This window comes from Hevea brasiliensis, chromosome 10 (assembly GCF_030052815.1).
Source record: "Hevea brasiliensis isolate MT/VB/25A 57/8 chromosome 10, ASM3005281v1, whole genome shotgun sequence".
NCBI classification, from domain to species: domain Eukaryota; kingdom Viridiplantae; phylum Streptophyta; class Magnoliopsida; order Malpighiales; family Euphorbiaceae; genus Hevea; species Hevea brasiliensis.
The window spans coordinates 1,248,987-1,275,006 of record NC_079502.1 but is presented as its reverse complement, the minus strand read 5'-3'; the positions used below and the strand labels follow the sequence as shown (position 1 = coordinate 1,275,006).

General features: G+C 34.0%; 2 protein-coding genes, 1 long non-coding RNA gene and 1 other non-coding gene across 9 annotated transcripts; 2 read left to right on the top strand and 2 right to left on the bottom strand.

The window, feature by feature from the left end:
• The first annotated feature begins 491 nt into the window (after positions 1–491).
• On the top strand, positions 492–26,020 carry LOC110671563 (disease resistance protein RUN1-like). Of its 5 annotated transcripts, none has more exons than XM_058128829.1 (7): positions 492–1,374; positions 2,015–2,192; positions 22,189–22,432; positions 22,592–23,654; positions 23,765–24,103; positions 24,188–25,018; positions 25,102–26,020. In XM_058128829.1, exons 4-7 carry the CDS (start codon positions 22,641–22,643, stop codon positions 25,777–25,779), a joined length of 2,862 nt encoding a protein of 953 aa, XP_057984812.1. In that variant the 5' UTR covers positions 492–1,374; positions 2,015–2,192; positions 22,189–22,432; positions 22,592–22,640; the 3' UTR covers positions 25,780–26,020. The 5 variants fall into 5 exon arrangements, with proteins under 5 accessions (XP_057984812.1, XP_057984811.1, XP_057984810.1 ...); XM_058128828.1 differs by lacking the exon at positions 492–1,374 and adding an exon at positions 1,699–1,839; XM_058128827.1 differs by lacking the exons at positions 492–1,374; positions 2,015–2,192 and having other exon boundaries at positions 21,906–22,432; positions 22,592–22,776; positions 22,915–23,654.
• LOC131169631 (uncharacterized) lies at positions 1,830–4,253 on the bottom strand. 2 transcript variants are annotated; one of them, XR_009140516.1, is made up of 2 exons: positions 3,919–4,253; positions 1,830–2,086 (listed from the first exon to the last, which is right to left on the bottom strand). It is a non-coding gene; the product is annotated as an uncharacterized LOC131169631 (long non-coding RNA). The 2 variants fall into 2 exon arrangements; XR_009140515.1 differs by having other exon boundaries at positions 3,926–4,253.
• LOC110671574 (uncharacterized) lies at positions 6,357–7,727 on the bottom strand. The gene is made up of 4 exons (XM_058128769.1): positions 7,425–7,727; positions 7,133–7,276; positions 6,920–7,021; positions 6,357–6,722 (listed from the first exon to the last, which is right to left on the bottom strand). The coding sequence occupies exons 1-4, from the start codon at positions 7,725–7,727 to the stop codon at positions 6,357–6,359; spliced, it is 915 nt and encodes a 304-aa protein (XP_057984752.1).
• Positions 16,222–16,328, top strand: LOC131169887 (small nucleolar RNA R71). The gene has a single exon (XR_009140833.1). It is a non-coding gene; the product is annotated as a small nucleolar RNA R71 (small nucleolar RNA).

Genomic DNA, 26,020 nt, shown 5'->3' with positions numbered 1-26,020 from the left:
TTAAATTTCATCCTATGCTTTTTAATTTCATTAATTTGTTAACAACGTTCGCTGAACGGAATCTTGGGGATCCTGGAAGTATTCCATTATTGAGCTGCCTCTAAATTATATATATATATAGAGGAAGGGACCCAAGTGATTTTACAACAGCATAACATGATAATCTAGGTAGCAGTTTTAAAAACTATTTCAATATTATTAAGCTAAAGCTAATTACAATTGAGGCTAACAATCACAACACGCATAAAGAACCCTCAGAAATAATGGAGTACATTCTTGGGCTAAGTTTGAAAGCTAAGGTTAGAGAAGAATAACAGGAAAGCTCAAGGAAGATGGTTAACCAATAAAAAGATAGCGTGCAGGGAGTAACAATTTCAGCTTGTTGCTTATTTTCATACATCTTGCTTTCGGTGGAAGTCATCAAGAGAAGATGACTTTGCTTTAATGCTTTTGAGAGGAAGCGTCTAACAATTAATTCTTGTGCTACCCACAAGGGTCTAACAAGCTGCATACTTCTCTGCAAATTTCTTTTTCATTTTTCCTTTTGGTTGAAAAACAGGTCCATTTGGTGAAAATTCTTGGAAGTTACTAAAAGTTAACAAGAAGAAAGCAAATCAGTTTCCTGCTAGTTTCTAAGCTACAACGGCGATTCTCATTTTTTTTTTCTCTCTTTATCTTTCTCTGCTCAGGGAAATTACACTATAATCTTCCTTCACCACTAGTATATAAACCCTTAGCTAAATGAACCCAAGCATTGTATACAAAACCATTGAATATGACTTCTTCTTCTTCCTTTTATCCAGTAAAAAACATGATGTCTAAAGACTTGAAAGAGGGGAGGAGATCGAGCCAGCAATCTTCACTGCAACTGAAGACCAATAATTCAGTAATTATATTCTCCAAAGATTATGCAGATTCTCCGTGGTGCTTGGTTGAACTTGCGAAGATCTTGCAGTGCAAGGACAAACAACTATAGAAAGCAATTCCTGTGTTCTACCATGTTGATTGTTGGTTTTAAGATGAAGAAAAACATAGGCTAAAAACAAAAATGTATTGAGAAAGGAAAGTCACATTATTTCATTCATGAAAGCATGTATTTCTACATAAAAACTTTACTGAAAATGCATGAAAAAAAGGAGAAACAACTAGTTCCCATAAATCTCATATTTGATTTTCCTAAATACTTGGCTTAAGACATTCTTTTTTTACAATAAATGAGACATTTTCCAACACTCCTCCATGCATCTTTTGCTGCAGTTTTGAATTCATCATCACGCATCTTCATTTTCTAGCTTCTAGTTTAACAATTTTTTTTTTCTGCATTTTAAAAACTTGCAGGTCTTTTTTGATGGTGGTGTTGCATTTTTGAGAAATGTTAGTCTCTTTATTTTCTTCATCATCTTCTTCTTCTTTTTTTTTTGTTTTTTTTTTTGTTTAAATGCAATTGAAAGACTTGCTGGTCCCTTGTTACTTTGCCACTTTTGGCTTAATTTTGTTTTGTTGGAGGTGCTTAGCCACGTCCTCTGACTGGATTTTTTTTTTTTTAATTATTAGAGTAGTCCTTTTTGTTCTCCTCCTTTCTTATATTGGCTTGGTGTTGTGTTTTCCTTCAGATGTGGACCGAACAATAAGAGCCTCCATGGCTGTCTTGACTCAATCCTGCCTTTTACTTGTGTCTATTTTGTTAAGCATTCATCCACAACTCTTCATCCCTTTTTTTTTCATCTTTAATCTCTCGCAAATTCACAGGCCCCCTTAAGAAATAAGCCTTAATACCACTTTGCTGGTTTTAAGATGAAGAAAATTAGAGGCCAAAAACAAGAAACGTATTGAGAGAGGGTAAAGTCTCATTATTTCATTCATGAAAGCATGTATTTGTACATAAAAGCTTAATCGAAAATGTATGAAAAAAGAAGATAAACATGCTACAATTTTGAATTGAAAAACATAAATAATTCCTAAAAATCTTATATTTGATTTTCCAGGACTTGGTCTAAGGCATATTTTTTTACAGCAAATGAGGCATCTTCCAACAGTGATCCAACAGATGTAGAAATCCAAACCTCAAGCTTTGGAGAGGCATTAGCTAACCACAAGAAAGATTTAAAGGAGAATTCAGACAAGGTGAAAAAGTGGAGAACTGCATTGAGCAAAGCAACCAATTTTTGTGGGGAGGTTGTGACTGAGATTAGGTAATTACTTTTACAATTCTGCTAATACAAATTAGTTAATTTCTGAGTTGGAACTTTTTTCTTAATCTGATATTAATTCTAAAAATTCGTACACAAATTTTGCTCAATCCACATTTAGTACTAAACTTACTATAGTTTGTTCTTCATATACTGTTACTATAGGACTGAGTTTGCACTTGTTCAAGATGTTGTTAACAACATTTTGAAATGTATGAAGCATTTATACCCAAATGAAGTGCAAATTTTGGTTGACCTATCTTCATGAACCAAACAGATTGAGTCATTATTATGTGTTGGGCTAGCTGATGACGTTGGCATTGTTGAAATATAGGGAATGGGGGGGCATAGGAAAAACAACTCTTGCCAAAGAAGTATTCTGAAAAATTTCTTCTCACTTTGAAGGGTACTGCTTTCTACCAAATGTTAGAGAAATATCATCAAAAGCTAAATTAGAAAAATGATGTTCTTGTTGAAATATTTGGTGAAGGAAATAACAATTCGAGACCGATGCTAGGAATGCACCAGCTTGTGTAGATGATTTTGAACAAAAAAAATTTTTAGAGAGGACTTGTTTTGATATGGAAAGTAGAATTATTATAAGAAGTAGAGACAAAAATGTGTTTCAATATGGAGTTTGATGGAAAATATGAGGTTTCAGCATTAACTGATGATGAAGCTCTTCAGCTTTTTAGCATATATGCCTTTAAACAAATCCATGACCAGGGAAATGATAAGGAGCTATCAAGAAATATTATAAGTTATGCTGAAAGGAAGCCCTCAAATCTTAAAATTTTGGGTTTGCAAAGTATTGTATACTGAGAAGATGATGATGGTGATGTTGAATGGATTGGTAATTATCACATTGGTCCTCTCGCAGTGGGCTTTACCAACATGAGTTGGAAAGCTAAGGTTAGAGAATCCAAGGAGGAAGAAGGTAACCCCTGCATCATTATTATCTTACTGTTTTTTCAACCTTTTTTTCTTTCGGTGGAAGCCATCGGGAAAAAGTATATAACGCTTTCGAGAGGAAAGTGACAAAAATTACCCACAAGCTGCACGTTTCTCTTAAAAAGTTAAAGATTTTGGTCAAAAATTTCTCCCCAAGTGGCTCTGTCTGAGACACCATCACTCATCTTGTCTTTTTGTCCTTTCCGCTATCAACGGGAGAAATTATGCGCCCATCAAATTAGAATTTGACCAATTTTATTTAAATTTAAAATTAAATCGAAATCAGACTTAAATCAATTGATTTGTATGGGCATAAATTAGTTTTAAACCGAATGGAAATTTAAATAAAATCATCTAGGTTCGAATCAAAATTAATTTCTTTTTTTTTTTAAATGAAAATGAATTATAAAGATTAGATTTGATAATCGAATTGAACTTGTTTAAAAACAAAAATTAAACTAAATCAAATTAAAATTGAAATTAGAATAACTTACCGCTTCATCTCGATTCTTTGAACCATTAAATCAGAACCGACCCGTAACAAGCCGGCAGCCACCCCTACCCATAATGGCTAATTTATTTTTTAAGAATGTTCAAATCAGCTCAAAGTGATTTTTGGCACAAATTAATTTATAACTAAATGATTAAGTACAAATAAACTTATTTTTAAACAAAAAAATTAAAACAATAATTTTATTAATAAAATATTAATTTCATATTTTAAAATATTTCAAAATCATTTATTACTTGTAATTAAAATAAAAAGTTAAGAACCTACCGCTTACCCAAAAATTCAGATCAATGGAAATTCTTCTTCCATGGCTGCAAATTCTTCTTCTTCTTCTTCTTCTTCTTCGCTCAACTCTAGCTCGTACGACTTCATTTCTTCGTTTTCTCATCGCCGGCTAATCTGCGTAATGCTTTATTCGATGTCTGGGCTGCTGGGTTTTTAGTATTATCCAATTGTAGCATCTCCCAAATTAATTCCCCGTGATTGAGGAATTTTTGCTCACCATCAACGCAAGAGAATTCAGTATCTCCTTAAAGCCATCCTATGATCCATCTTTTGCTTTTGTGAATGCCATAGAAGTCTTCCCTGCTGCAGAAATTGATATAAATAGTTAGTGTTATAAAAGTTATCCCATATCAAAATAGTTATATATGTTCATTAAAAGGCATCAAAAGAAATTTTTCATTACTAACAATTGTATCTTTTATAAGAGACGTATATGAATTGATGTAATTATTCTATTTTTAAGAGGTGTAAGTGAATGGATATAAATTTTCTAAGAGATATGAAGTGAGTCATTATATTATAAGTAAACAGATATGATTATTCTAATAAATACAAGGTGAACTTTTATATCTGTTTAAAAGAGGTGTAAATGCTTTATAGCAATAGTTTTTTGAATAGAAATATAATTTATCTCTTTCTCTTCTATCTCTTCTCTTCACTTCTACTAACAATCAACACTATTATTTTTTAATTCGTTCTTGGGAGAATTCTAGAATTGCTGTATAGAATTTTATTTTGGCTTTGTTATCCTGGAGAGATCTGCTTAAATTACCCGGCAGCAACATAATGGGGGCATAATTCTCTTAAGGAGAGTGATTAGAAACCTATTGCTATTGTTATTATTATTTTTCTAACAGAAATTTCATACCTGGTAAAGCAACTCCCGCTGACACATTCTATGGCCAATTCAGATGGCTGTAACAACTATCGAGCTGTCCTTCCCGATAGTACTGGTGAAAGTGCATGAACCTAAGCTTCTCGCTTGACCAAGGGTGTGAGTTCCTACTTTAGGCTCTCGAAGGTTAAAATGTGGAGTGGGTTCATCTCTCTCGACTAGTTTAGGCTTTGCTTTGGAAAGGGTGATCGACATCACAACTGCGGGAAGCAAGGGTAACTATTGTGGCTTGCTCTCTCAGGCTTTAAGTCTGATAAGGATCAATGTTGGAGGTCCAAAATTCACAGAAGAAAATGATACAATGTGGAGAAATTGGATATTAGAGGATGTGACTAGTGATCCACTCGAAGGTATTTGATGAAAGAGAAGTTAGCATTGAAGGGAACTTTTGCGAACAGAACCCAATATGGGTTTGTATTATTGATATTTGTTCTGGGTTGAATGATTTTGCAGAAGAAACTATCAGCAATTGGTCTCATAGACTTCTCAAGACCTGGCGACGAAGCTCAGACTAACACTCCTTCAATCACAGAGTAGTAACATGAGTGACAGAAGAATAGAAGAAAGGAAGAATAAAGAAAGAGAGGAGATTCGAGGAAGAAGAACGAAGAGAGAGAGAGAGACTAAATGGTTGTATTATTGATCAAGTAATCTCCAATCCAAGATTTGTATAATATTTATACTTGCTAGTACATTGAGTTTATTCTCTACATTTAGTTACGGTAACAAGTGCTAACTTCAGTAACAAATTACAAACTAACTCCTTAACTGTTCCCTCCTAAAATACAGCTTAGCAAGATCCTCTTGACTTGTTGACTTCTCCCTCTTTTTGAGTTACTGTCAAAACATTACCCCCCTCCGCAACAACATTCTTATCCTCAAGAATGATTTGAGGAAATTGTTGTAAAATAAAATTCTTATCCTCCTAAGTAGATTCTTGAATTGACAAGGAATCCCATTGCACCAACACTTGCTCCACCTCTTTGCCAACCTTTTGAATAGTCCTCTTATTCAAAATTGCCACAGGAACTATCCATAGCCCTTGTTTGCTGAACTTAGGTACGGAACTATGAAGAAATTGATATGCTCCCACCTTCTTCTTCAATAGTGACGCATGAAAAACATCATGTATGGAGGAATCCGCAGGTAATTTCAATTTATAAGCAACTGATCCAATTCTCTGCAAAACTAAAAAATGGACCATAATACTTGGGAGACAATTTCACACATTTCTTAACTGCCATTGAGAGTTGTTTATGACGTTGCAACTTCAGAAACACCCAATCCCCAACATTAAACTCTCTCTCAGTTCTCTTTAAATTAGCATACTGTTTCATTCGATTTTGAGCAATCAACAAATTTTCTCTCAACGCATCTGCCAATTGCTGTTTTTCTACTAGTAAATCCTCCACTTTGGCTACTGAAATTGCAGCAGGTTATACTATATTAAAAATGGGTGGTGGATATCTGTATAAGACCTAGAAAGGAGACATTTGATGCTAGAATGAAAGCTAGAGTTGTACCATCATTTAGCTAAACTTATCCATGAACTCCATTTATAAGGATGCTGAAAAGTCATGCATCTAAGGTAATTTTCCAAGCATCTATTGAGTCTTTCAGTCTGGCCATCTGACTGAGGATGGTAGGCTGTACTCATGTGCAATTTAGTTCCCAAAGCCTTAAACAATTGTTGCCAGAAAAGACTGGTGAAGACCTTATCTTTATCACTCACTATGTTTGTAGGAACCCCATGCAACTTTAAAATGTTATCCAAGAATATCTTGGCTATTTTCTCAGCTGAATAAGGATGTGCAAGGGCCATAAAGTGAGCAAATTTAGTGAACTTGTCAACAACTACCATGATGACATCCTTGCCTTCAGATTTAGGTAACTGTTCTATAAAATCCATCGAAATACATGACCATGCATGAGATGGGGTGGATAGTGGCTGTAATAACCCAGGGTAGGGTAATGATTCTCCTTTGCATCGTTAACATACGTCACAACTCATAATCCATCTCTCAACCTGCTGCAACATTTTAGGCTAATAGAACAATTGAGATAACCTATGATAAGTCACCTTGATACCTGAATGTCCCCCAACTGGAGAATCATGAGCAGTAGAAATAAGTCTCTGTTGGAGCTCAAAAGAGTCACCAATATATACCTTACCCTTGTATCGTAGCAACCCTGCTTTTATTGATAATGTGGCTTAGAATGAGGATCTATTGTAAGTGCCATAATAAGGGCTTGAGCCAATTGATCACCCATATAGCTATTACTGACTTTTTACTGCCATACTGATACCACAACAGAAATGGCTTGCAATTCTCCCTGTTGATTAGTCAAGGCATACATAGATAAGGCATCAGTAGCCTTGTTTTCATGCCCAGACCTATAATTAATTGAATAATCCAATCCCAGCAACTTCGTTATGCCTTTTTGCTGCACAAAAGTATGAAGCCTTTGCTATAACAAAAACTTAAGACTCTTATGGTCAGTATTAATAATAAAATGAGCATTTTCCAAATAATGTCTCAATTTAGTCACCGCCATAATTACAACTAAGAGTTCTTTCTCATATATGGATAACCCTTGGTTTTACTCCCAAGTACTTGCTCAAATATGCAATTGGACTCCCATTAGCATCAGTCTCCAAAACAAACGGTTGGGTGAAATTAGGCAATGCCAAAACTGGGGCAGAAGACATTAGTTGCTTCAATTCATTAAAAGCTCCCTCAACTTCTTCATTCCAACAAAAAGAATTTTTCTTCAATAAATTTGTCAATGGTTTAGTAACAACCCCATAACCTTTGACAAATTTTCTATAATATCCCGTAAGACCCAAAAAACCCCTCAAGGACCTCAATGAGGTAGGCCTAGGCCATTTAATCATAGCTTTAATCTTCTTAGGGTCAGTATGCACCCCTACCCCACTGATAATATGTCCTAAATACTCTACTTCCCTTACTGCAAAAGAGCATTTAAATTTCTTGGCAAAGAGTTGTTGTTGTCCCAATATGTCAAAAACTAAGGAAAGATGTTCCAAATGATCCTGAAATGATTTACTATAGACAAGTATTGGTTGCGTACTCCACAAGTATACGGGTCGTTCAAGTAATAAAGAAAAGATATCATCTCACAGAGATTTGTTATTTGAGTACCAAACTATAAACGTCATAATTATTTGGGCTATCGATAATGTGTTCCAAAAGTAAAGTAAGAAATGCAGCAAAATAAATTGGAAAAGTAAGGAAATTATAATGAATTAAGCAATTAAAATTCTAAGCACTATACTAATTTACTAAAATTTTAGCAATTAATTAAAGATTTAATTAATTAATGGTAAAAATTGATTCCAGAGTTGAGGTTCATGAAGTAAATTTCATTGGGATTTAGATAGGCAAAGCCAAAATTAAGGAAAATACAATTTTGAATGAAGTTGATTCTGATTTACTTTAATTTCTCTTTCAAGTAAACTAAAGAGTGTTTTAAAGGAAACTAAACCCCATTCTCATGCGATGTTTAATTACCTAAAACCCTTTAAGCACTTCAATCAACTTGAAATTCCTCTTAACCCACTAGTTTATTTCTAACACTAGGTGATTAAGTTCATTATCTTGATTATCTATCATAGATTTTCACCTCTCGTTCCTTCAATCTAAGATTAAGGACAAAACCCAAAGGGTACCAATAATGGGTATGTAAATAAGCACACAAGATAAGAATCAAAACTTATATGTATTAAAATTTGGCTAAAACCAGTCCAAATCCACAGATAAAACTTAAATCATTACACCTAACTCTGAAATCTTAAGTATCTACTCACTCATGCTTGTATTTACAAGTAGAAAATATGAAATAGAGCAAGAAAACATGAAAATAAAACTAAAAATAAAAGAATCCAGAAGAAGAGAATCTAAATCTCTGAAAATGGAAGCTGGAAAACGTCACTCTGCAGGTGTTCTTCCTCAAAAAATGGCGTGGTTCCCTCTTTCCTTTTTCTTTTGATTTTTTTCTCTCTTTCTCCTTATGGTAAAAATAAGAATATGATGCTTATATATCCCCTCAAGGTTTGCCCTAAAAATGGTCTCTAAAGGGATAAAGACAAAATGTATAAAAGGTGTGAAAAGAGAAAAGTTTTTCATGTCAGCAAATCTGCCAGCGCCATCCCATATGTCTCATGTTGATTTAAGTTGTTTTCCACATGCCTCATGTTGATTCGGAGGATGAGCCTTTAGATTCTGCACGACCAGCTACACGGGGCATGTTGAAGCCCTTGAAACTTTCGGCGTGTTTTGTTCTAAAATCTCTGTTTACACGACCCAGTGTGAATTTACATGCCTCATGTGGATTCCTGCTGGCTGACTCTTATCTTCACACGACCCTCAACACGGGGCATGTTAAAGCCCTTGAAAGTCTTGGCTAGATTTCTTCTTTAAGCAATTTTTCTTCATTTTTCACACCACTTTAGGCTTCCAAATCACTTTGAATTTCTTCTATATTGACCTTTTTGCCTTTAAACCTTATTAAAACCTATCAAAAACATTAAAATTCCAAAAATCAAATATAATGAAACTAAAATTAACAAATTAACTAAAATAAGCATTAAAAGCATAAAATTACTAAACTAAAAAGGCAAAAGGGTTGCAAAACTACCCTAAAATACTTATATAAAACGAGTTTATCAAATTTCCCAAAACTCAAATCTTTGCTTGTCCTCAAGCAAATTAAAAACAATTATATGCAATTGGGGTCCCTTTTTCTTAGATCCATGAAAATCACTCATTCAAGCTTTCAAATTTACCTCTAGCCACCAACAAACCATATACTCACCTTCAAGATATAAGGAATTCAATTCTCACCAAAGTTATCACTGCTTAGCCTTGGGTCAATTATTCATTCCATTAAACCCAAACCAATTAATTACATAGAGAAATCATGCTAAAATAGGCTCTAAAACAATCCATAAACTAAAGCGTCTCAAATGATGATGGAAATAGTTTAAATGGATGAATAATGTGCCAATCCCATAGGCAAACTAACTAATCCAATCTCCACTAATGTAGCAAAACACAATCAAGAGATCAAAAGGACTTTTAATGGATGTAATGGGGCTAAGGGGTAATAATGTGGCTAACAAAAAAAGGTAAAAGGGAAGCAAAACATGAAAATAATTAAATTGTTAAAAAGATTAAGATACACTTTTCTTTTATTATTTTTTTTATTTTTTATTTTTTATTTTTTTATTTTTATTTTTTTTAAGAATCAAATGGGAGGAAGAACTTTACAATAAATCACTGATGTGGTCCAACCGCAAGTGCACGAGTCGTACAAGTAATATAGAAAAGATATCGTTCCCACGAGGAGTTGTGTTAATGATCGAATTTTTGATATGAAAATTGACTAATTTGAACTATTTTTGAAATTAAAGCAATAAATTGATAGATATTGAAATATGAAATCTATATGTGTAAAATTAATAATCTATTCAACAATGTAATGATTTAACTAAATTTGTATCAAATTAAAATAAGCAAATTGAAATTTGGCAAGATTTAAAATGGCAAACAATTAAATTCAATTAGAAATTAACAATAATAAAAAGAGGCGATTCCGGAGTTCGGGAGTTCATATTCAAGCTATTTTGGGATTTTTAAATTGGTTACCCAATCTTATAGAATTTACGGATTTTAAGGAGATTAATTCTTAAATCCTTTGAACACTCTTTCGAGTGCGACAAAGAGTGCCTTAATCAATCTAATCCTACTTTCGTGGAGTTAAAATTAATCAAGACCCATTAAGTTCCTTAATTAATCTGTAAATCCTCTTAATTCTTAGTCTATTTCTAGATCTAAGCTAATTAAGTCCAATTTCTTGATTATCTATCACAAGGTTTTCTCCTTTTGGTACTTCAACCATGGATTAAGAACAATACTTAATGGGATCCTACACTAAGCATGTCATTGAGCACACAAGAAATGAATAAAACTTCATTAAAATCACAAAATATGGATTACCCAATCAAAATTCACAAAATATCTCAAATATTATATCCCAACTCCAGAATCTAATGAAAACTACTCACTATCTATAATACTTACAATAAATTCTAAGTAAATATGGAAATAAATCTTAAATCTAAGCTAAGAACTAAGAAACCCAACACAAGAAAGGTAGGAAATAGGGAAGAAAGGAAGAAAACTCCAAATCTGGTCTAAAAATGTAGAGGTGACGTTTTTTGCTCTATTTTCTGACTCTTCCCCTGCTGCTGCTCCTTTTTGTCCCCTCCTCCCTTTCTAAAATGAGATAATGGCATATTTATATCTTTTTCTGACAAGTAGCCCTAAAATGGTGTATTTGAGGTGTAGTTTACATGAGGGAATCTTCTGCCAGCTCATTATGAAGACTCTATGAAACTGCATAAGTGGACTGCATAAGTTATGCAGACCCTTATGCAGTTTCCGGCAGGTTTTGGGCCCTCTGTGTGAAGCTACATAAGCAAGGAGTAAGTCTGCATAAGTCATGCAGTGACTTATGCAGATTTGGGCAGGAATGGAAAAATTGCTTCTTCTCCCTGTGCAGAACTGCACCACTTATGCGGCAAGTTATGCGCAATTTGGCAACTGCATACTTTAACTTTCAAACTTGTTTTTTATATCTTTGGCTGTAGAAATCACTCCTCATTAGTAAAATTTCTTTTTTAGTCCCTTAAAATATCATTTTTCCTACAGAACAAAGTAAAATTACAAATTAATCCAAAAATTGACAATCATGAAAAACTATCTAAATAACTAATAAAATTAGCTAAAAGTGACTAACAAATAAATAAAATGGCTATAAAATTAAACCTAAATGACTATGCAAAATACATGTATCAATCACCAATGCTAGCATGCAATTTTTGCAACTCTTTTAGGGATTACATAAATAACATTGAATTTTGCATTGCAATTGTCCCTTTTTAATCCACTCCCAAACTCATTTCTTTGTATACTTGGGTGGTAAATAATAATTTTTTTTTCGCAATATGATATGATTGCTAGCTAATTTTACGTTAGTACTTCTCCCACTTGATTGTTATATACCTTTTTATTTTATTTTATTTATTTATTTATTTAAATCTATCTTTTAAACAAATTATTCTCACAAAGGACGGTAAGTGTTTAGGTTTATGGCTAGGTAAATTATGGGTGCCAAGGAAATAAAGGGTATAAATGAAAGCTTAAATTGGTTTCAAAGGGAAATTTTAAAATGAGGTTAGTTAAGGCTAAAAATGTGGGTTTAAAATTCGAAGAATGCCTTAATCATTTCTCTTTTTAAGTGAATGCTAAAATTTCGCCTTGAAAGGTCTAGAAGGCTTATTCTAGGATTAGTGAGACACAATTAGTTATTTCTTACTTTAGAGTTTTCTTTAAGCACTCAAAACTCAATATAATTAATTGGGTGGCCCTTGGCTAAGAAGATATAAACCTAGATATGAATCTTATAGCCTTATACCAATACGGAACTTTCAATCCATCAAACCTATCTAGAGGCAAGCTCAATTGCTTTTCAAAATGATTCTCAATCTTCTAAGAATTGGGTAAAAATTTATTTATTTATATATTTTTTTATATATGCATGATTCCTAAAATGAATGTAAAAATTAAATAAAAATAAAAATAAAAAAAATGAAATAAAAACTATACATAATCTATATAATATCTATATGCAAGTGTATATATTTACATGGTGTAGGTGTATGGTATATGCGAACTAAGTAACTAAGTATAAATGAAATGCAATGAAATGCAATTTAAGTAATGTAAATAAAAAGGATTAAAAATTTTGCAAAAATTTTGCCCTCCCCCAAACTCAAATTAGACATTGTCCTCAATGTTTAAAATAAATGCAAAGATGGACAAACAGTGAATAAACTAATCAGCTCATACAGTAGGTACAATTGGGAATTAAAGCTAAATAAGAACAATTAATTCAAAATTAAGCTCAAAATAATATGAACAATGTAGCTCGAAGAAAATATGTGCAAAAGTATCCTAATTATATCAAATTAAATAGAAGTGAGTGAGGTGAAAAAAAAGGAAAAGTGAATTGGAAAATTTTAGATTTTAGGTTTTTAGGTGAACATGTGTGCTGATTAAGTAACATGAGGCATGTTGAAGTAAAGGTAAATTGGCATGCCCTGTGCTGAATGCTGATCAACTGACACTGAGTACCAGCATGGGGCATGTCATGCCCCTTGAAAATTTTGGTGGGTTTCAAAAATTTTGTAATTTTAAGCAATTCAAATAGCTCACATGATAGCATAACCCTTAATATGAGGCATGTCATACTCAATGCTATCAGACCTGATATAAAACTCAAGATTTCACTCCAAAAACCCAAAATTCTAAAAATACTCTACCAAAGAACAACCAAATCAGTATGAATTATTTTTCAAAACACTTCAAAATATATCTCAACCATAGTTCACATCTCAAAACACAAAAGTTTAACTCAATATCATGTATTGTCAACCCATATACTCATACCATCAAAGCATATTCAATATATTCAATAAAAGTCAAGAAAGTACTGTTCACATGAAAAAAATATGTAGCAAACTCAATCTTTAATGCATGCTTAACGCTCAAAATAACAAAAATCAATACCTTGACACTTTATATTAAATTTCCACCAAATTAACACTTCAAAACACATATATCAATTAAACTTCCTAATTTCATCAAAGTATATTGAACCTAATAGCAATTTGGCATTAAAAGAAAATACTGTTCACAATGAGATAAAAGCGCAGAATACTTCCCTAAACAGTAGTTACCCTTCCTTCTTGTAGCATGTTACTAACTCCAAATTATAACAATCATCCCTTCAAGATTAACAAATTTAAAATAAGCTGAATTGGCCAAACTAACACATATAAACATAGCTAAAATACTGAAATAAGTCAAAATTAAATACAAACATGTTAAGCATCATTGCACAATCCTAGAGCAAAATTTAATCCTTATCATCAATTTCTCTCAACTAAATTTTCTGATTTCATTCTAGCTCAAGCAACACATCATCATGGCAAAAAAAATTTACTGTTTACCAACAAATTAAAAAAAACACAGAAAACTTCCCTTAAATCAGCAACATGGTTTTTTTTGCAGCAATTTCCAAAATATCCATTCTTTGCATTTTGCCTACAAACTAAAAATTAGAAAAATATCAAAATTTGAGTTATAAGGGATGAAATAAGAATAAGAAAATTAACAAACTACTAAAAATAAACTTGGGTTGCCTCCCAAGAAGTGCTAATTTAAGGTCATTAGCTTGACCCCTTTTCAGTTCATGGTGGTTGGAATTGGAAAATGTTGTCTCCCTTCTCAACAGGTGATGCAATAAAATTGTACTTCAACTTTTTCACATTGACTATGAAAACACCTATTGCTTTGTTTAGAATCCTAACCATACCTTGCAAATTACTCTTACAAACTTGATATGAACCTTCTGCTTTGAGTTGTTTAGATGGAGCCTTAAGTTTTACTCTTGGAGTTTCATTCTTATCAAAAGGAAGTGGCAAAGGAGACTTTTTCTTTCGCACTGTATGCTGATTACACTGAGAATGAAGAGTAATTTGACTTCCTTCCAACTTAATATCTTCCATTCCAGTATCATTTTCTATAACATCCACCCTATAGCAAGAATTTACCACAGCCGATTCCTTGGAATCTTGGAATAAATTAAATTATATTTCCTCTTCTCCCACTTTCAACTTTAATTTCCCATTCTTTACATCTATATTAGCTCCTGCAGTAGCCAAAAATGTTCTTCCAAGTATGATGGGTGTTCTTACATCCTCCTCCATCTCTAGAACCGCAAAATCCACAGGAATAAAAAATTTTCCAACCTTCAATGGCATATTCTCAAAAATTCCCACTGGATATTTGATAGATCTATTAGCTAGTTGCAAAGAAATGGTGGTGGGCTTCAAATCTCCTACCTTTAACTTTTCACAAATGGAGAGTGGCATCAAACTTACACTAGCTCCAAGATCACACAATGCCTTTTCAATACTTATCTCTCCAATGTGACATGGAATAGAGAAACTTTATGGATCTTTAAGCTTAGGGGGAAGCTTATTCTGCAATATAGCACTGCATTCTTCAGTAAGTGCAACAATTTCATAATCCTCTAATTTTTTCTTGTTTGACAAGATTTCCTTTAGGAACTTAGCATATGAGGGCATTTGAGAAATTGCATCTGTAAATGGAATTTTGATGTATAACTTCTTCAAAACTTTCAAAAATTTCCTAAACTGCTTATCTAGCTTTGCTTTCTGAAACCTCTGAGGATATGACAATGGTGGCTTGTATGGTGGTGGAGGCACATACTTTTCCTCTTCTTCTTTTTCAACTTCCTTCTTCTTGTTTGCTTCCTCATTAACTTCATCATGATTCAAAATAGATTCATTTTTGTCTTCATCTTCTTTCTTCTTTTCCTTTTCTACCTCATCTTTCTTTTCATTTCCCAAAATTTTCCCACTCCTTAGGATCACTGCCTTGCAATGTTCTCTAGGATTCTCTGGTTGACTTGGAAGTTTTCCTTGTGCTTGGCTAGAAGCACTTGCTTGTTGAGGTATTTGGTTTTCCAACATCCTGTTATGAGTGGCAAGCTAGTCTATCCTTGAAGTTAATTATTGAATCATTTCTCCTTATTTTTGTTGAGCAGTTAAGAAATTCTCCATCATAGAGTTAAAAATTGAATCTTGGTCTGAAGACTGAACTGGTGGTTGTGGAATAGGTGCATTTTGATTCCTTTGTAGTAGAAATCCAGGTGGTACTCTTTTTTGCTGAAAATTCTGCTGTTGTTGCTGAAAATTAGGAGGTTGTTGATAATTCTGTTGCTACCCTTATCGACCTCCCTAAGAAAAGTTAGGGTGGTTCCTCCATACTGGATTATATGTAGCAGAAAAAGGATTACCAACTGGTTTCTGATTGTAATTCCCAACAAAATCAACTTGCTCATTTCCAAACTCTTGCCCATAGGAAGGAAAATCATTGATACAATGCATATTTCCTGCACCAACATCTTCTGTATGACTAGATCCTCCAATTGATGAGTCAATCTTCATGCTTAACTTATCCATTTTTCTCATCAAAGCATCAAATTTGGCATTGAACATACTCATGGCATCTAATTCATATACACCAGCTGGAGGCTTCTTCATTTCATTTCTTTCACAGCTCCATTGATAATTATTGTAAGCAATTTTATCCAATGCTGAATAAGCTTCATCTTCTGACTTCTCCATAAGATCACCTCCTAAAGATGCACCAATTATACTTATAATTGCTGGAGAAACACCATTGTAGAAATGTTGAACTAGCATCCATTTAGGTATTCCATGATGTGGACATCTCCTTTGAAGATCCTTATATCTGTTCCAAGCTTCATAGAGACTCTCATCATTCCTTGGTCTGAAAGAAGTTAATTCATTTCTCAATTTTACAGTCTTGCTAGGAGGAAAGTATTGAGCTAAGAAAGCTTGTGACAACTCATCCCAAGTAGTTATTGAGCCTAGAGGTAATGAATGCAACCACTCCCTAGCACGATCCTTCAAAGAAAAAGGAAATAATCTCAGCCGGATGGCATCATCTGACACTCCATTTATCTTCAGCATGTCACTAATCTCAAGAAAATGTGCAAGGTGCACATGTGGACTCTTAGTAGGACCTCCCCCAAACTGTGATTGTTACAAAGTGAGGGCTTCAACTCAAAGTTGTTTGCTTCCACTCTAGGCCTTGTAATACTCGGTCTAAAATCTCCAAAACTAGGAAAAGCATGATCCTTAATTGATCGGTTGTTGTTGTTTTCCATAGCTTCTATCACTTGTTGCTCTTGATGTTGCTCTTGCTGTCTTTGAATTCTGAGTTCAGCTTTTCTTTTTTTAGACTTTGCTCTTAAAGCTTTAGCTGTCTTTTCAATCTCAGGATCAAAAATTAAATCAATTTCTGCACTTTTTGTTCTTCTTATATAAAAGATATGTACCTGAAAAATCAAAACAGCAAAATTTCAAAGTATAATGATAAAGAAAAGAAATTAAAATCAAAAATAAAATGCCCAAATTAACCAAACAATCAATCGTCTAATATCAAACAAAACAAATCCCCGACAACAGCCCAAAAACTTGGTTGCGTACTCCGCAAGTATACGGGTCGTTCAAGTAGTAAAGAAATATATCGTCCCACAGAGATTTGTTGTTTGAGTACCAAACTATAAAAGTCACGATTATTTAGGCTATCGATAATGTGTTCCAAAAGTAAAGTAACAAATGCAGCAAAATAAATTGAAAAAGGAAATTATAATGAATTAAGCAATTAAAATTTTAAGCACTATATTAATTTACTAAAATTTCAGCAAGTAATTAAAGATTTAATTAATTAATGGTAAAAATTGATTCCAGAGTTGAGGTTCATGAAGTAAATTTCATTGGGATTTGGATAGGCAAAGCCAAAATTAAGGGAAATACAATTTTGAAGGAAGTTGATTCTGATTTCTTTTAATTTCTCTTTCAAGTAAACTAAAGAGTGTTTTAAAGGAAACTAAACCCCATTCTCATGCGATGTTTAATTACCCAAAACCCTTTAAGCACTTAAATCAACTTGAAATTCCTCTTAACCCACTAGTTTGTTTCTAACACTAGGTGATTAAGTTCATTATCTTGATTATCTATCATAGATTTTCACCTCTCGGCCCTTCAATCTAAGATTAAGAATAAAACCCAAAGGGTACCAACAATGAGTACGCAAATAAGCATACAAGATAAGAATCAAAATTTATATATATTAACATCTGGCTAAAATCAGTCCAAATCCACAGATAAAACTTAAATCATTACACTCATCTCTGAAATCTTAAGTATCTACTCACTCATGCTTGTATTTACAAGTAGAAAATATGAAATAGAGCAAGAAAACATGAAAATAAAACTAAAAATAAAAGAACCCATAAGAAGAGAATCTAAATCTCTGAAAATGGAAGCTGGAAAACGTCACTCTACATGTGTTCTTTCTCCAAAAATGGCGTGGTTCCCTCTTTCCTTTCTCTTTTGATTTTTTTTCTCTCTTTCTCCTTATGGTAAAAATGAGAATATGATGCTTATATATCCTCTCAAGGTTTGCCCTAAAAATGGTCTCTAAAGGGATAAAGACAAAATGTGTAAAAGGTGTGAAAAGAGAACGTTTTTCCATGTCAGCAAATCTGCCAGCGCCATCCCACATGCCTCATGTTGATTTAAGTTGTTTTCCACATGCCTCATGTTAATTCGGAGGAGGAGCCTTTAGATTCTGCACGACCAGCTACACAGGGCATGTTGAAGCCCTTGAAACTTTCGGCGTGTTTTGTTCCGAAATCTCTATTTACACGACCCAGTGTGAATTTACATGCCTCATGTGGATTCTTGCTGGCTGACTCTTATCTTCACACGACCCTCAACACGGGGCATGTTGAAGCCCTTGAAAGTCTCGGCTGGACTTCTTCTTTAAGCGATTTCTCTTTATTTTTCACACCACTTTAGGCTTCCAAATCACTTTGAATTTCTTCTATATGGACCTTTTTGCCTTTAAACCTTATTAAAACCTATCAAAAACATTAAAATTTCAAAAATCAAATATAATGAAACTAAAATTAACATAACTAAAATAAGCATTAAAAGCATAAAATTACTAAACTAAAAAGGCAAAAGGGATGCAAAACTACTCTAAAATACTTATATAAAATGAGTTTATCAAGTATATCATCAAAGAAAACAAGAACAAATTTTCTCAAATAAGGAGCAAAGATATGGTTCATCCAGGCTTGGAATGTAGCTGGGGCATTGGTCAACCCAAAAGGCATAACTTTAAATTCATAGTGGCCCTGGTGTGTTCGAAATGCAGTTTTAGGGATGTCTAACTCAGCCATCCTAATTTGGTGATACTCAGCCTTCAAATCAATTTTGGAAAAAATGGTGGCACCACACAATTCATCCAACAAGTCATCTATAATTAGAATTGGAAATTTGTTTTTAATGGTGGCGTCATTAAGTTGTTTATATAGTCTATGCAGAACCTCTAAGTGTTATCTTTCTTTTTAACTAACAAAACAGGAAAGGCAAAAGGACTGTGGCTAGGTTGAATGACACCTATTTGTAACATCTCTTTCACTTGCTTCTCAATTTCATTTTTTTGAAAATGGTTGTATGCATAAGGTCTGAGATTTACAGGTTTGGAGTTAGGTTTGAGTTGGATAGAATGGCTATAATCCCTAAGGTGGTAATTGTGTAGGGTCTTTAAACAAGTCTGCATAGTTGTTTAATCAAAATTGTAGTTCAGGTGGAACATCACTCTTAGATTCAACATGTTCATCATTGACAACAACAGCATGCAAAGAAAATAAATGAGTGAACATACTAGAAAGTCCCTTCCTGAACAATTTCTATAATTGCCTCCCTGTCATCAGTTTTAATGAACCTTCCTCAGTCACCCCAATAAGGTCAATTTGCTTCCCTTCCTTTTGAAATGAAACTTTTAGGTTTTGGAAATCGAAAGTGATTGGACTATAAGACCTCTTCCAATCCACTCCCAGTACTATGTTATAACCACCCAAATCCAACAATCTTATGTTGAAAAAGAAGGAATGATCCTGCATATTCCAAGAAAACCCAACACACTTGAATCTACTGACCATCTTGTGACCATTTGCTACTGTCACAGAAAGTGGAGGGGCTTTTACCATCCTACATCCCAACTCTTTAGCAATTTTATAATCTAGGAAACTATGTGTGCTTCCACTGTCAATTAATATGACAATTGACTGCTTGTCTACCTTCCCTCTAATCTTCAACGTATTTGGGGAAATACTGCCATTTAAGGCATGCATGGAGATCTCAACCTCCTCTCCCCCACGTTCATAGTCCTCCTCTCCCCTTATATTCCCCACTTCTTCCAATCCCTCTTCATCAGCCTGCAATGCTAATATTTGTTGAGTCTTACATTGATGACTAGGGTAATATCTGTCTCCACATTTAAAACAACTATTATTACCCTTTTTCAAGTCAAAATTAATAGACCTTGAGGGTGGTTTCTCCAATTCAGCAACAAGGATTGGTTTAGAGAAAGAAGAACTTGGGTTCGTAGTAGAGAAATTTAGATGTGGGAAGGAATTTCTAAACTGAGCATTTCTTATGTTGTAGGAATTGAAGTATGGTCTAATATAAGGCTTTCGTTTTCTCAAAATAGCCTTAATGGATTGCTCTTGCAATTTTGCTTGTTCAAAGGCTTGCAATAATGATTCAGGTCTGAACATTTTAATTACAAGTCTCAATTCCTCACTCAACTTGCTGATGAAACTAGAGATAAACTAAGCTTCGGATAAACACAGATTATACTTCAACATTAAAGCCTTAAGCTCCTCAAACTTCTCCTGATAATCCAATACTGAACCTTCCTGATTTAACTTGTTTAATTCCTCAACTACATCAGTTACAGTCAACTCCCCAAATCTCTTGCTTAACTCTTCCGTAAATTCACTGCAAAATGCAGTTGGTTTACTGGCTTACCAACCTTTGAACCAAATGTCAGCTTTTTCCCCCAAAAATAAAGATGCTACCTCAACTTTTTGTTCCTCACTCACATCATAAACTTGGAAATATTTCTGGCATTTTCTTACCCATCCTCTCGGATTACTACCATCAAATTGGGGAACATCTACCTTCAATTTCATCGCAGAATTCCTCAAATTACAAGAACTCTTATGCCCCTGAGAACTATTACCAGAATCCCCATTTTCTTTCCCCTTCGGTAGCAGTAAGATCCCTTCCTTCATTACTATTTGCTTCAATTTCAATAGGATTAACCCTAGTTCCATTCACATTAGATTTAGTTTTAAGGAGCACAGGCTCCTTACTTTTACCTTGCAATGCCTTCATCAATTCCATCATTTGACTCATCATCTCCTCCATTCTATGGCTCATCATTTCTTCCATTCTATGCAGCCCTATACTCAAATCTTGGATTTTCTGATTCCGTGATTGCATTTGCTCCTCCAGATTCTGCAATTTAGGGTTTTCAGTCACCATATTCTGCTTAGCCTTCCTCGCTAGCTTGATCAACTCAGCTATAGTGGGATCTTGAGAGACCTCAGGATCTTGATGCTCTAATACCAAAATGTCAGAAATTGATCTCATAGACTTCTCAAGACCTGACGGTGGAGCTCAGACTAACACTCCTTCAATCACAGAGTAGCAACATGAGTGACAGAAGAATAGAAGAAAGGAAGAATAAAGAAAGAAAGGAAGATTCGAGGAAGAAGAAGAGAGAGAGAGAGAGAGTAAATGGTTGTATTATTGATCAGATAATCTCTAATCCAAGATTTATACAGTATTTATACTTGCTAGTACATTGAGTTTTTTCTCTACATTTAGTTACGGTAACAAGTGCTAACTTCAGTAACAAATTACAAACTAACTCCTTAATTGTTCCCTCCTAAAATACAACTAACTCCCTAACTGTTCTCTCCTAAAATACAGCTCAGCAAAGATCCTCTTGACTTGTTAACTTCTCCCTCTTCTTGAGTTATTGTCACAACAGAAACTATGTTTTTATTATTTGATTTTGAAGGTTGTTGAGGTTGCGTCATGATATTGTTGATTTTGATTACTAGGTTTGTGTTGTGGAATATGCTTGTGTTCTGGAATTTGCTTTGCTGCTTTTTTTTTTTTTTTAATTTTAATTAAATTTGTAAATAATTTTTAGTATTTAAAATTATTTTAAAAAAAATATTTGATTACATAATATTAATTTGAGCTTAAATGCTGGATTAATTATATAAAAAAGATTAGATTAGACTTATTTAGATTTGATGAAAAAATAAAGATTTTATTTGAACTTATTCCTTTTATCTTGCATAGATGGTGTTGATAGTCCAACGTACAGACAAAATGCAACTTGTTTTATGCAGTGGAAATTACACCAGAATCTAACTACGCCACTAATATGTAACGCAAAAGCAACCTTCTCTTAGCTAAATGAACCCAGTCTTGTATACAAAACAATTGAACATGACATCATCATTTTCTTCTTCTTCTTCTTCTTCTTCTTCTTCTTCTTCTTCTTTGTATCATGTAAAACATGATGTGTTCCTCAGTTTTAGAGGTGCAGATACACGTACCAATTTTATTGGCCATCTCTATGGTGATTTGCATCGTCTAGGCATTAGCACTTTTATAGACAATACACTTGAAAGAGGGGAAGAGATCGAGCCAGCGATCTTGAAAGCAATTGAAGACTCTAATATTTCTGTTGTTATTTTCTCAAAAAATTATGCAGATTCTCCGTGGTGCTTGGATGAACTTGTGAAGATCTTGGAGTGCAAGGACAAACAAGGACAGAAGGTAATTCCTGTATTCTACCATATAGATCCAACAGATGTACGCAATCAAACTGCGAGTTTTGGAAAAGCATTAGCTAAGCACGAGCAAGATTTCAAGGATAATTCGGATAAGGTGCAAAAGTGGAGAATTGCATTGAGCAAAGCAGCCAATATTTCTGGGGAGGTTTTGACTGAGACCAGGTAATTTTCTTTGCAATTATGATAATACTAATAACTTAATTTGTCATCTGAGTTGAACTTTTTCTTAATCTGATTTGCATATTTATCAAGTATAATTATTTGTTTAATCCATATTTAGTACTTATACTCACTATAGCTTGTTATTCACACTGTTACTAGGAACGAGTTTGAAGTTGTTCAAGATATTGCAAACAGCATTTTGAAATTTATGAAGCATTTTTACCCAAATGAAGTGCAAAATCTAGTTGGCCTAGCTTCACGAATCAATCAAATTGAGTCATTGTTATGTGTTGGGCTAGATGATGAGATCCGTGTTGTTGGAATATGGGGAATGGGAGGCATAGGTAAAACAACTCTTGCCAGAGAAGTATTTAAAAAAATCTCTTCTCATTTTGAAGTTTGTTGCTTTTTAGAAAATGATAGAAAAAAATCATCAAAAGCTAAATTGGAAAATAAGCTTCTTGTTGCAATATTTGGTGAAGGAAGTTACAATTCAAGATGGATGCTAAGAGCGCACCAACTTCGCAATAAAAAGGTTCTTGTTGTACTTGACGATGTAGATGATTTTGACCAAATAGAATTTTTAGAGAGCACTTGTTTTGGTATGGGAAGTAGAATCATTGCAACAAGTAGAGACAAAAATGTGTTTGAAGATAGAGTTCACGGAATATATGAGGTTCCTGCATTAATTGATCATGAAGCACTTCAGCTTTTTAGCATATATGCCTTTAAACAAATCCATCCCAAAGGAGATCATATGGAGCTATCAAGTACTGTTGTCAGTTATGCCGGAGGAAACCCTTTAGCTCTTAAAATTTTGGGTTCATTTCTGCGTGGCAAGAACAAAGGAGAATGGGAAAGTGCACTAAAGAAACTTAAGAAGGTTCCTCACAAGAAAATACAAGATGTATTGAAAATAAGTTATGATGGGCTTGATTTTGAGGAACAACAAACATTTCTTCACGTTGCTTGCTTCTTTAAAGGGGAACCACTACGTCATGTAGAACGACTTCTAAATGCTTGTGATATTCATGCCCAAATTGCCATAAGAGTACTTAATGATAAGTCTTTGATTACCATATCAAATAGTTGTGTGCATATCCATGACTTGCTACAAGAAATGGGTAGAGATATTGTTCGTCAAGAATGTATGAAAGAGCCAGGTAAACGTAGCAGGCTATGGAATCATGAGGATATTTATCATGTATTAACAAAAAATAAGGTAAGAGCAATTACTTTTTTGCATTTTTTTTGTTAGCATTTATATTATAATTAGAGTTTTAATGACATTTGGACGATTTCTAAAAGCTTTAATTTTCTGTTTTTGATTAGGGGACTAAAGCAGTTGAAGGCATATTTCTAGATAAATCAAAATTAAATACACTATATTTGGCTCCCACCATCTTTTCTAAAATGAATCAAATAAAATATCTCAAATTTCATTATTCAAATGTTAATGTGGACAACGTTTGGAGTTGTGATGAACTCATCAAATATGTTCCCAATGATGTGCACTTTCCTGAGGGTCTTGCATCTCTTCCAGAGGAACTAAGGTTTTTGCAATGGCATTTTTATCCTTTGAAGTGTTTGCCATCACAATTTCATACGGAGAAACTCGTGGAGCTTAACATGTCTGGTAGCCATGTTAGAAGTCTTTGGAATGGAGTGCAGGTAATGATACAAATTATTTTGATATTTATTTATTTACTTATTGTGTTTAGTGAAGTGATTCGTTTTCTTATATTGTTGTTATAGCAGAATCTTGCAAATTTGAAAGTTATCAAACTACGTCACTGTAGAAGCTTGATTGAAATGCCTAACCTTAGTGGGGCAAAGAATTTGGAGACTCTAGACTGTCGAGGGTGTACAAGTTTGGTTGAGATTTGCCCATCTATTGGATGTCTCCAAAAGCTTCAATCATTAGAATTGTCATATTGTAGAAATATAACAAGTTTGCCAAGTACCAAAGGTTTGACATCTTTTGAAACACTTATTCTCTCTTACTGCTCAAAAATAAAAAGGTTTCCAGAGATTCCAGAGAGTATAGAAACCTTACGAATGAAGGGAACAGCAATAGAAGAAATACCCTCATCAATTGGTTTGCTCTCTCGACTTAAGGTACTAAGTTTGCGTGACTGCAAAAACCTTAAGATTCTCCCAAACACATTTTTCCAATTGGGACATCTTGATAACCTTTCTATATGTGGGCCATATGTCAATCCATTAGTGCTTATAAGTAAACTTGCTTCCTTTTCGTCCTTGACTAAATTATCTCTACAAGGAAGCAAGTTTGAGACCTTACCTTCAAGCATTAAGCTTGTTTTGGGGCTTCGAGAACTCTACTTGAATTATTGCACAAGGCTTCAATCTTTGCCACATCTTCCACTGTATTTGGTTGTTCTGAATGCGTCTTATTGCACATCTTTGCGAGCAGTTTCAAACTCACTAATGGCACTCACACAAGATTGGGGATTTTTTTATTTTGTGAATTGCGGAAGTTTGAATCAGCAGGAACATAGAAACATTCTAAGACTTGTGCGACACAGAATATTACATGTGGCACATGTAACAATCAAACAAGGTCAGGTATGTATATATTTATACTCTCTCTCTCTCTTTAACTCTTTCCATCTTGCTATCTCTAATTTGAATTATTTATATGGTGCTAGGATGTTTATAGCAGCGACAAATTTTTGGCAGAGCAATTGACCTTCATTCTTCCTGGAAATAAAATCCCAAATTGGATCCAACATCAAAGTGAAGGAGATTCAATTACTGTTCCTCTACCTTCAGATTGGTACCACAATTTCTTGGGTTTTGCACTGAGTGCGGTTTTTAAATTGGGCCATACAACAAATCCTAGGTGGATGAAATTGGAATGCCAGTTGAATTCCAACTGTGGCGAAAGCTATTGTATATCTGCAAAGTTTGACTATTGGGAATCAGATGGATTTCGACCGACAGAGCAATTGTTTGTGTCCTACAGTAACAAGTTTTGTATCAATCTTGAGGATAAAGGAGGCAGCGTGCCATGTTATAATGAGGCATTATTTAAGTTTCTGGTTGTAGACGAGTATGGCAATTCTTTGGCTTCTTCCTTGCTGAAGTGTGGGGTCCAACTACTCCATGATGGTGATGAATCAAGTGAGGACCCAAGTCACAACTGTTCTTTTGATGATGATGAGGTTGATAAATCCAGTCAAGTGGCACATTCAACTTTGTTCAGGAAGAAGAGGAAGAAGAGGAAGCTGCAGATGAAACTAGTAGGTAAGATGAAGAGGAAGTGGTTGATGAATCCGGTGACATGTGCAGCTACATTGAGGAAGAAGAGGAAGATGATGAAATAAGTAGTAGGTCAGATGATGAGGATGAAACCAGTGAAGAGGAAGAAGATAAGGTATGATTATGATAAAGAGGAAGAAGAGAAAGCTGCAAATGAAATAAATAGGAGAGATCAAGAGGATAAGGAGTCCAGCGACACGTTCAGCTTAATGAGTAATAAATTTTATCAATTTCTTATGTTGATCCACTTTGTGACATCAGACACTCTTTTCTCTACGTATAAGATTCAGCAGATTTTATTACAAA

Excerpts from the sequence above, each read along its gene's own strand:
- LOC110671574 (XM_058128769.1), bottom strand. The coding sequence starts at position 7,727 with ATGATTAAATGGCCTAGGCCTACCTCATTGAGGTCCTTGAGGGGTTTT. Across the intron at positions 7,277-7,424 it reads ACTTGGGAGTAAAACCAAGG|CAAAAAGGCATAACGAAGTT; the intron begins GTTATCCATATA and ends ACTTTTGTGCAG. Across the intron at positions 7,022-7,132 it reads CCATTTCTGTTGTGGTATCA|GGTTGCTACGATACAAGGGT; the intron begins GTATGGCAGTAA and ends CAATAAAAGCAG.
- LOC110671563 (XM_021834052.2), top strand. The coding sequence starts at position 21,921 with ATGACATCATCATTTTCTTCTTCTTCTTCTTCTTCTTCTTCTTCTTCT. Across the intron at positions 23,655-23,764 it reads ATGTATTAACAAAAAATAAG|GGGACTAAAGCAGTTGAAGG; the intron begins GTAAGAGCAATT and ends GTTTTTGATTAG. Across the intron at positions 24,104-24,187 it reads GTCTTTGGAATGGAGTGCAG|CAGAATCTTGCAAATTTGAA; the intron begins GTAATGATACAA and ends TTGTTGTTATAG.